We start from the raw sequence: 10932 nt of genomic DNA on the forward strand, positions 1-10932 counted from the left end.
CCCCATCCCCCCATGCACACCAGCCAGCCACCCAGCCACTGAGCCTTCTTCACTTGTCTATCTTGGATTCAGGGTGTGAATTCTAGGACCAATACTCCCGTGGAGACATGGAAAGGTTCCAAAGGCAAACAGTCTTACACCTATATCATTGAGGAGAATGCTACCATGAGCTTCACCTGGGCCTTCCAGAGGACAACTTTTCATGAGACGGTAAGCTGCTGCCCTTCTCCAGATCCCTGGCTTCCAGAAGAGACCTCTGAGCCAGGATAATTCCTGGCAGTAGCTTAAGTGTGAGTGTGAGGTTCAGAACCCAAGGGTTCGAAGGATCTGAAAGAGTCAAGCACGGAACGGCCTATTCCCACCCCTGAGAAGCATCTGGCCTTGTCCAAACGACTTCCCAGGAAGATGGCACTAAAAGTTCAAGTACATTTTTTGTCCCCTTTCACAAGGAAGAGACCTGCTTTTTTCAGGTAATGGTATCTACTGCATATTTCTCCTGTGGCACTTAATTTTTTTATAGAACATTTAGAATGGGCTCGTGTTGGTTTAATGTGACACAAAATGTTCACAAAGGGCTACTCTTCAGTGAAGAAGAATAGTATGCTTCTCAGATTTTTCTCAAGTACTGGAGGGTAAAGAGGGTTAAGTAGTCATTAGCTATTTCTAGAGAACCCAATTGCTGCTGACATCTCAGGCCTCTCCCCTCTCTCCTCCTGTTTCCAGGGCAGGAAGTACACCAATGATGTCGCCAAAATCTACTCCATCAATATCACCAACGTCATGGACGGGGTGGCCTCCTACTGCCGTCCCTGTGCCCTGGAAGCCTCTGACATGGGCTCCTCCTGCACCTCTTGTCCTCCTGGCTACTACATCGATCGGGACTCAGGAACCTGCCACTCCTGCCCCCCGAACACAATCCTGAAGGCCCACCAGCCTTACGGCATCCAGGCCTGTGTTCCCTGCGGTCCAGGGACCAAGAGCAACAAGGTGCCAACCGTGTATCATGCATTCTAACCTTGGATCTCTGAATGGACCACTTCAGAGGGTGCCAAGACCTGGGGCAGTGGTGGGGTGCGGGGGGGGGCTCTTGAGGGGTCGATAGCCAAGCATTCCCTATAGCTCACTCCCAGGTTAGAGTCCTTGAGGATACCTGCCCAGGCTTTGAGCGTGGAGAGCAAGTTCTTAGCTGCAGAGAAGTTGGTTTTCAGGATCTAGGCCTCAGCCACGGACAAGTCTCATCTTCACAGGGTGGGTTAGGGAGATCTGTGACCATCCGGTCCAGAGGGTTATTTGGCATCTCTGCAGAGACCTAAAGGGAAGGAATGAGAGCTTGGGCTCACATTCAGCCTACTTCAGTGCAGCCTATTGTCATGGGAGTTGGCCCCCCTCTCCTTTGGGAAGGCAACCCACCATCGCTGGGACGTATGGTTAACTGGCATTGCTGTCTTTTATCCTAGATGTTTTTTCTAAAGTAAAAATAACAGTGCTGTTGCCCCCATGCACTTTCTGAAGCTAAGAAAGTACTATGATGAAAAACTCTTAAGTATTCATTAACGCTTTATTTATTTATTTATTATTAACATATAATGTATTATTTGCCCCAGGGATACAGGTCTGTGAATCATCATTCATCACAATTCACAGCACTCACCAGAGCACATACCCTCCTCAGTGTCCATCACGCAGCCACCCCATCCTTCCCAACCCACTCCCCTCCAGCAACCCTCAGTTTATTTTCCTGAGATTAAGAGTCTCTTGCGGACGGGGAGGGAGACAAATCATTAATCCTTTTTAAATGAACTTATATTTTACTTATCACAGCCACATCGATACACAAACATCTGTGAGGCATTATTTATACAGTCTGCAAATGCTGCTTAGTTTAGCTTGCAGTAAATGCCACAGTTCTGAGACCTGGGGAACCTCTTCCCGGCACCCCAGGCCTTTGCTGCAAACTTCTTCCCCTAGGGCTCCCTCTGCCGCTGAGGGAGGGAATGACAGTTGCATAAGGCTGCTGCTGAACGGAGATTCTAGAAAGGAGTAAGGTGTTTATGGGGTTTATGGGATGTAATCCCCTCTTTTTTAAAGATTTATTTATTTATTACTTATTATTATTATTATTTATTTATGCCAAAGAGGGAGAGAAGGAAAGCAAGAGGACAGAGAGAGAGGGAGAGAAGCTGACTTCATGCTGAGCACAGAGCCCCTTGTGGGGCTTCATTTCACAACCCACAAGATCAGGACCCATAAGATCATGACCTGAGCCAAAAGCACCCAGGTCCCCTAAATCCCCTCTGAGGCTCAGCGTCCTGCAGAGAACCTGGGAGAGAGGAGGCAGGCTTCAGTGACTTTTAAATGGGGCACGGGAAAGGCTTGAAGCTTCTCTTCTGCCATCCGGAATACCCTTCTTCTAGTTCGCGCCTCCCTGTCTTCTGCTAAAAAGCAAGAAGGGGCTACCTTGAGTCCTGAGAGAGGTCAGCCATCTAGGCAGAGGGACAAGGCTATAAAATCTGACTGAATTCCTTACTGAAAAATAGTAGACTCGGGTCTGTATACCATATACGTGCTAACAAGTGCGCTGTGGGTTGTACATAACCCTCACTGGCCCATTTCCCTTATTTTAATGATCCTTACATCTGCTTCTCTCACTCCTGGACTGGACCAGGCTGGGGATAATAGCTGCCACACTCCATACAGTCCCCTTCAGGCCCCGCCCGAACAGCCCACCTGACCGAGCCTTTCCCCTCAGATCCACTCTTTGTGCTACAATGACTGCACCTTCTCCACCAGCACTCCGACCAGAGGGTTGGACTACAACTTCTTGGCTTTGGCAAACACCGTCTCTCTGGCTGGAGGGCCAAGCTTCACTTCCAAAGGGCTGAAATATTTCCACCACTTTACCCTCAGTCTGTGTGGAAACGAGGTAAGCTGTGTGAGTGCCGGGGCATCCTATCGAAATGGGACACCAGAGGGTCAGAGCCAGAGATGGACACAGGCGCAAAGCCAAAAAACCAGGCAGCAGGCGACTGAGAAGACGCCAGCGTTTCTAAGTGATGATAATTCTCTCAGAGGACATTTTCCTCTAAAATTAAATCATTTGGAATATAAACATTTAGGAAAATAAAGGTGTTTGAGTTAAGATATTCATTTACTCCTACCTGACTTTAATTCTTTCAAACTGAATATTAAAAAACAATGCCAGAGGAAGATTTTTTTTTTCCCCTTTAAAGAGCAGTCTGAGCAGTCTTCACTAATCAAGGCATTTGACATTTGTTTTCTAAAGACTGGATAAAAGAAACTGTATGTAGTTCATCTCTAAGAACCTTTGTGGGCCGTTTTTTAAAAGGGATGTGAAAGGCTTTCCAGGATATGGGAAGAATGTTACCTTTAGCCATTTCACGCTGCTGTAAATGTGTTGGATGCACAAGTCAAAGACAGAAATGTAAAGAGTAATCCCAGCACTACAGCACTTAACTAAATTACAAACAAGCCGGGATTAGCAGTCAGAGAGATAGTTTCAAATGCAGCAAAATAAAGGGCATCTTGAGCCTTTAGTCTGCGACCCTGTGTGGCAGTGAGACCTCACTTAACACACAGTCAATCTTCTACCACCTTCTGGAACACGTGAAAAAAGTTGATTTGTGTTTGTATAGAGAACACGCCAAGAAATAAACCAATCAATGTTCTATGGCAATTATATCTTAATTTAAAAAAAGAAATAATGTACGGAAGATTAGAGATGCATGTCTCTATCTTGTTTTTACGAGTCTTTGAAGTTCAAATGAAGCTTCCAAGGAGTTAGTGGTAACTCAGAAACTGAGGCTGATTAAAGCAAGATCCATGTAGCAAAAGTTTCATTCAGTGAGTGGGGAGAGAGATGAAGACAGGGAATTTGGAGAGATTGACTTTTTGGTTTTTTTCCCCTTTATTCTTTTCAGAAATGTCTCCTGTGTGCTGTCACACTACTGTCAGTTCAAAGACAAAAATGGGTCTTTGTTTTACCATAACGCAAAGGTTTCTTTCTGTTCTCTTGTCCCTAATTTCTTACAATCTGAAAAATAAACTAAGAATCACCAGATTTAGCAATTGACATAACTTCACTTGTAATAAAATTTAGAATATTGGAAATCTGACAGGGTAAGTGCTTAGGACACTTCCATTCTTAAACATTTTATTAAGCTTTTAATTTTAATTCCAGTATAGGTAGTTAACATACATTACTAGAATGTAACATAGTGTTACCTTAGTTTCAGGAGTACAATGTAGTGATTCGACACTTCCATACATCACCTGGTGCTCATCACAAGTACATTCCTTAGTCTCCATCACCTGTTTCACACACACACACACACACACACACACACACACACACCCTGCCACCCACCTGTCCTCTGGTAGCCATCAGCTTGTTCCTTGTAGTTTAGAGTCTCTTTCCTGGTTTGCCTCCCTCTCTCTCTCTCTTTTTTCCTTTGTTCATTTATTTTGTTTCTTAAATTCCACATATGAGTGAAATCATATAGTATTTGTCTTTCTCTGACTGGTTTATTTCTCTTAGCATAATACTCTCTAGCTCCAGCCATGTTGTTGCAAAAGGCAGAATTTCATTCCTTTTTATGGCTGAATAATACTCCATTGGGCATATATGCCACATCTTCTTTATCCATTAGTTTATCAGTGGGTACTTGGGCTGCTTCCACAATTTGGCTTTTGTAAATAACGCTGCAATAAACTTAGGGGTGCACATATCCTTTTGAATAAGTGCTTTTGTATTTATTCTTTGGGTTTAGTACACTCTAAAGTAGTGAACAAATGATTTTATGCTGACACGTTATATACTGATATTCCATAAATGTAATGTTGTTGAAGGAATAATACCTCAGTAGTTCCTCTATTACAAAATCTCCAGGAAGAAGGAGACTTAATCTTACCATCTTCCAGAGTTCTCTACAGTGAGGGTTGTTAGAGAACATTTTATTTCTTGTCATGTTTTCTACATAAACATAGACTTTCTTCACTTGGTACTTTTTTTTTTTTTTTAAAGTGGATTAGGTTCCAATTATTTCTAAGATGTCCTATCTCACGGCAGGGAGGGGGCTAGTTGTGGGGTCTGTTTTAACTGCTGGGAATCTGTCTGGAAAGTGCTCTCACAACAAGCACTAAGGGAGATAGAAAGGGAATGTGAGCCAAGCCAGATGTTCAAAAACTTCAGAGAATCAGTTATATATTTCAGTATCTATCTAGAAATCTGGCCAGGAGAAGGAAGACTATTAACTGGTGGGCTGGTAGATTAGAACTCCGGGTCTTGGCCACCACCCCAACCCTGCTTATATGAGGCTCCCATGTGACTCCGAGGAAACAAAAAGGCTTGGCGACCTCTGGGCCAGAGTTCCAGAAACTAGGACACCGAGGCCTTATTTTTAGCTTTAAAAAAAAAAAATGTATCTTGTAATTAGATCTAGGATGAAATCATTCCACTGCAGCATACCACTGGAAGGCTGAAATTTCAGATGTGAAAGCAATGTGCCCTCTTCCCCTTTGGGAATTGTGTGACCATTCACTCCTTCCCATTCCTTCCTCCCTACGTCCCCCTACCCAGGGTAAGAAAATGTCCGTGTGTGCCGACAATGTCACCGACCTCCGGATTCCTGAGGGTGAGTCGGGTTTCTCCAAATCCATCACAGCCTACGTCTGCCAGGCGGTCATCATCCCCCCGGAGGTGACAGGCTACAAGGCTGGAGTGTCCTCGCAGCCTGTCAGCCTCGCCGACCGTCTTATCGGTGAGTGACCCAGCTGCTCCAGCCTGTGTGAGTGTGAGTGTGTGTGTTTGTGTGTGTGTGTGTGTGTGTGTAAGAGAGAGCGAGGCTACCAGGCTCTGAGATAAAAAGGCCCCAGATGAGGGGCCCACCCTCTTGATCTCTGTTTTGTATTCCATCCTGGGGCCTCTGACAAACCTTGGTTTACCCTTTCATGAGCCAGTCGGGAATGTGAGGAGATGGCGGAAGGTTGGATGTTGACAGGTATTGGAAGAATTGAAGTGGTTGCTGGCTCATGCTACTAGTGACAACTAATTAGGAGCTCTAATTTGGCAGGGGTGACAACAGATATGACTCTGGATGGAATCACCTCCCCAGCTGAACTTTTTCACCCGGAGTCCTTGGGAATACCGGACGTGATCTTCTTTTATAGGTGAAGATGAGAGACCAGGCCGATGCAAGGGAAACCTAGCCCCTCCACCGTTTCTGGTGCATCCCTCTCTCCAGCCACCTACTTATTAAGCCAGAACATGTCCGATGTCTAGCAGATTGACCCAGCCATGACAGCTACAGGCTGGGAATTCACTGGTCCCAGCTTCTGGGGTATTATTGGGGCAGGTCTTCCCTGGAGGCAGGGAGATATATGGGATTATCTGTGGCTGACTTCCCTTCCTGCCTTAGGAGACTCCGGTGTTATGCCTATGCTAACCTCTCCCAGACCAATGCCTTTCCCCTTGACCAGCTCTCCCTGATCCCCACTCTCACAGTGTATAAACCAAGTCCTGTGCACCCCCAAGTCCTGACTTCCCCAGCAAGGGAACTGTTTGGTGCTGACCTCACTTAGTGACTCCCCAATGAAACAGGTGAGTGACTTCTACCCCCACCGGGGGCTGGCTTGCTCTGCAGGTCCAATGACGTGACCCAGTCCTGCAGTTCTGGGAGATCGACCACCATCCGTGTCCGATGCAGTCCACTGAAACCTGCCCCTGGACGTCTTTCGCTGCCGAGGTAAAGGGTTGTATAACAAGGTCTCCCTTTTGGACTCGTTTCATCCCAAGAGTCAAAGAGAAAACACTCTTGAGAGGCATGAGTGGGCTATTGGGGACACAGTCATGACTTCAAATTCTCAATCTTCAGGTGTCAGGAGTGGGGCAGAAGGAAGAGTCCAAGCTATTCTCACAATCCCATACCATTACAGGGACAGCTAGGCACAGCTATTGGATTCCTGTCCTCCACTTACCAGCTATGTTATCATGGATACATTTCTTATCTTCTCTGGGCCTCTTGTTCCTTATCTGTAAAATGAGGATAACAAGAAGTTCCCTCAGGCGGTGATCTTGAGGCTTCAGTGAGACCATGAGACTTGTGCACTTCTTGTGGTGTCTGGTGTGTACTTGCTATTATTAGGAGGAGTAACAGTTTTTAGCAATCTCTGCGCAATCAAAAGACCCAATTGTGAGTTTAATAGCTGGGTGCGCTGAATTGAGAATTCTGGAACCAATTTGATTGCAGGACCCTTCCCCCACCTCCTTCTTTCCCCCAACTAACATGTTGAAGGGCGCTAATGTCTTGAGGAAGATGGTTTGGAGAATGCTGTTTCTTTCTTTCTTTTTCCTTTTTTTAAGATTTTATTTATTTATTAAAGAGAGAGAGAGAGACAGAGCACAAACAGGGGGGAAGGGTAGAAGGAAAAGCAGGCTCCCTACTCAGTGGGGAGCCCAACTCAGGGCTCGATCCCAGGACCCTGGGACCATAACCTGAACTGAAGGCACATGCCCAGCCGACTAAGCCACCCAGGCACCCAGGCACCCAGAGGAATGCTGTTTCTAAATAGCAGCTGCTCGGGGAGATGGGGACCAATGCAAGATATTTTAACTCTGTGGTGTCAAAATATAAGACCATTGTTCTTGCTGGTATAAACATTGCAGTCAAGTAACTAACAGATATCCATGACCTAAGTCTGTTCCTGAAACCCAGCACCCCACCCCACCCCCGCCCAAGGAAGCTGCATTGAAGACGCTTTTGCAAAATGTCACAGGTCCATGGGGGAGAACAGAAGCCTCTGAGGGGGCGTTGGCTGGGGCAGCCATGGTACAGCTCAGACACCTGACATTAGCTCTCATCTGATGTAGTAGAAACAAGTGGGCAGAGGGTAGAGAACCTGATGGAGACTGGGAAGGCCTCTTGTTATCAGGGACACTGGAGAGCAAAACCTGTATTAAGGACTAGCTGGAAGGATCCTGGTGGGGCTAACAGTCTGGCGAGAGCTATGAGATGATGGGACTCCCACCAGCTCTTGCCACCACCCAGCGCATAAGCCCTCACGTCTCCTTTCTGCTTTGCTAGCGCATGTTCCGATGGGACCTGTGATGGCTGTAACTTCCACTTCCTGTGGGAGAGCCTGGCTGCTTGTCCGCTCTGCTCCCCTGCTGACTACCACGCTATCGTCAGCAGCTGTGTGGCCGGGATCCAGGTGGGTCTCTCTGCTCAGGGACGTCCTGGGAGAGAAGGGAATGCGATCTCTGAGTTCCTTGTCTTTGTGCCCAACAGAAGACCACTTACGTGTGGCGCGAGCCAAAGCTGTGTGCGGGTGGCATCTCCCTGCCTGAGCAGAGAGTCACCATCTGCAAAACCATCGACTTCTGGCTGAAAGTGGGCATCTCTGCAGGCACCTGTACTGCCATCCTGCTCACCGTCCTGACCTGTTACTTTTGGAAAAAGAATCAAAAGTATGTGATGGGGTATTGGAGTCTGGGGATGGGCAGGGTTGGGTCACTGCACCGGCAAGAGAGCATCTGAGAATTCAATCCATGAGGCTTTTCTCTGGGGTTGGCCATGGACCCTGTGACTCCGGCCAGAGACTTATTGAGCCACTTATCCAGCAGCTGCCTTGGCTGTCCTGACTCCTGAACAGGGACAGTACCACGTGGTGGTCTATAAATGACCGTTAGACGCCCAAAGGAAAAGCAGAATATCCTTAGTTTGTTGTTATTATTTCTAATTAAAATAATGACCTCATCATTCCAGTATTTCTATTAAGCTTTGAGAACACAGACACAGCTAGCCTTAAGGGAAGAAGATCACTGAGCTGGAAATCAAGATTCCTTAGCTGTAAGCCCAGGCCTCACACCATTTTGCTAGGCTTCAGTTTCCTTATCTGTGGCTCCCTGTTTAGGGCCCAGCCTCTCTCCCTCTCCCCTCCCTTATTCCACATTTCCTTGTCTAACCTTTCCCATTGCCATGCCTCACAGACTGGAGTACAAGTACTCCAAGCTGGTGATGAACGCTACCCTCAAGGACTGTGACCTGCCAGCCGCTGACAGCTGTGCCATCATGGAAGGCGAGGACGTGGAGGATGACCTCATTTTTACCAGCAAGAAGTCACTCTTTGGGAAGATCAAATCATTTACCTCTAAGGTAGGGAGGCTGGCCAGCACACTGAGGTCAGCCTGGAGGGCTGGAGAAGACACCAGTCCTAGGACATTGAATGGTCCCACACTGTTCAGGGACCACTCACTACTCTACTCCCCACCCTTCCTACTGTTTCAGTCCCCCACCCTCAAAATCCTGGCTTCTGCCTTCTGTATTTCCACACCATTACTGTTTCCCATGGGGCCCAAGGCTGCTCTTGACCAGGCTCCTTCTCTCCCAACATGCACTCCAGTTGATGGACTGTTTGGGCCTTTTAACTTCCAGAAGGAGTATTGAACCATCCACGTTGTAAGAATCATTTCCCTTTTTTTTTTTTTCTCGGAGGGTGGGGAAGAGGCGAACCCTAGGATCAACTTCTGATAGAAGTGAGGCTCTCCTTTGACCAATGGAGGGTGCTGTTCCCTGATGTCTGGGCCCTGTCCTGTGGGGGCTGAGTCATAGCTAAGGCCACGCTGCTCACCACTGAGCGCTGTGGAGCTGGGAGAGTTGGCTCCATGTGTGTGTGGGTGGGTGAGCAGATCTGAAGCTCATAAATGCTATGCTGACAGCACTGTCGCCAGGTGTGGGGCCAGCAGAGAGCATCTGAGCAACGCCTCAGGGGCCACAGCCCTGTGCAGCCCTAGCCTGCCAGAGCCCACACCTCCCTCCTGTCCTGAACCAGTTCATCCAACAGGTGTGGGTGGGAAGGTAGTAACCAGAGAGAGGACTGGCGGGTTGGGCAGGGGAGGGCGGGGAGGAGTTCAGACTGCTGAATCTCATTCCCTTTGTGCTAACCCGGCAGGGTGATGCGTGTGTGTGTGTGTGTGTGTGTGTGTGTGTGTAAGACCAATGGGAGAACCATTCACCCTGGGACCCTTGAGTCTTTCTGGGTTTTTAGAATTCAGCAAAGATGCAAAGCAGGGGGTTTTAAAGATTTTTCTTACCCTCTGACTGACTGGAAGGACCAAGAAGAATAGAGGGTATCTTCTGTCTGTTTCCACAAAGCCACTGGAAGCAGGAATTCCATAAGGGTTCCTTCTGTCACCTCTTTTCCGTTTCTCTCCTTTGTTCCCCATCTTGCCGCCGTGCAGCAGCCAGCTCCTGTCACCATCTCTCTTTCAGAGGACTCCTGATGGATTTGACTCCGTGCCACTGAAGACATCGTCAGGAGGCCCAGACATGGACCTGTAAGAGGCACTGCCCTGCCTCCCCTGCCTCTTCACCTGGGCACACCACCTTGCAAGCCTGTGGCGATTTGGCTGCCAGCTTCCTGCTGGGAATCTCTTCATTGTGGCCTTATCAGAAGAAGTTTGGATTTCCAATATCTGGTTTTTTTATAGAGTACCCAAACCCTCCTTTCTGCTTGCCTCAAACCTGTCAAATATACCCACACTTTGTTTGTATATTACTCCCTTGCTCGCATTTTGTTTCCCAAAATGGTCTAGCTGCCAGAGCCATAGCTTCGTCTGCTCATAATTCATAGAGCTCCGGAATGAAAATATTTCTCTCTTCTGAAGTATAGAAACAACTTCCTCTGCCCTAACGGCAGAAGCAGCTGGGAGTTTTTCTGGTGATCTGCCCTCAGCTTATGATCTCTTTAGGAGAGAGGCTGGGTAAGGAGAGTGTTGGTGTTCTCTCCTGGTCTGTGATGGTAGTCTGGATTCTTCTCTCCTGGATAACCAGCTCAGACTGAGTTTCGTGGCTAGGCTGAGGGCAAGGTGAGTCAGGTCTGGGAAGAAAAGTCTTGATCAGCACAAAGAGAAGCAAT

General features: G+C 47.5%; 1 protein-coding gene across 4 annotated transcripts in view; it reads left to right on the forward strand.

Annotated features, from left to right (window-relative positions):
* ELAPOR1 (endosome-lysosome associated apoptosis and autophagy regulator 1) overlaps positions 1-10572 on the forward strand; it is a 69739-nt gene extending 59167 nt beyond the window's left edge. Inside the window, exons 13-23 of one of the 4 annotated variants that reach the window (XM_044238830.1) lie at positions 73-210; positions 724-987; positions 2750-2923; positions 5597-5777; positions 6090-6186; positions 6660-6761; positions 8100-8226; positions 8304-8482; positions 9005-9170; positions 9418-9473; positions 10256-10572. In XM_044238830.1, coding sequence (XP_044094765.1) covers positions 73-210; positions 724-987; positions 2750-2923; positions 5597-5777; positions 6090-6186; positions 6660-6761; positions 8100-8226; positions 8304-8482; positions 9005-9170; positions 9418-9473; positions 10256-10355 — 1584 coding nt within the window. In that variant the 3' untranslated portion in view covers positions 10356-10572. The remainder of the gene's footprint in view (positions 1-72; positions 211-723; positions 988-2749; positions 2924-5596; positions 5778-6089; positions 6187-6659; positions 6762-8099; positions 8227-8303; positions 8483-9004; positions 9171-9417; positions 9474-10255) is intronic. The other 3 variants (XM_044238827.1, XM_044238829.1, XM_044238828.1) reach the window with 3 other exon arrangements.
* Positions 10573-10932: the final 360 nt, after the last annotated feature.

This window comes from Neovison vison, chromosome 2 (assembly GCF_020171115.1).
Source record: "Neovison vison isolate M4711 chromosome 2, ASM_NN_V1, whole genome shotgun sequence".
Classification (NCBI taxonomy): Eukaryota; Metazoa; Chordata; class Mammalia; order Carnivora; family Mustelidae; genus Neogale; species Neogale vison.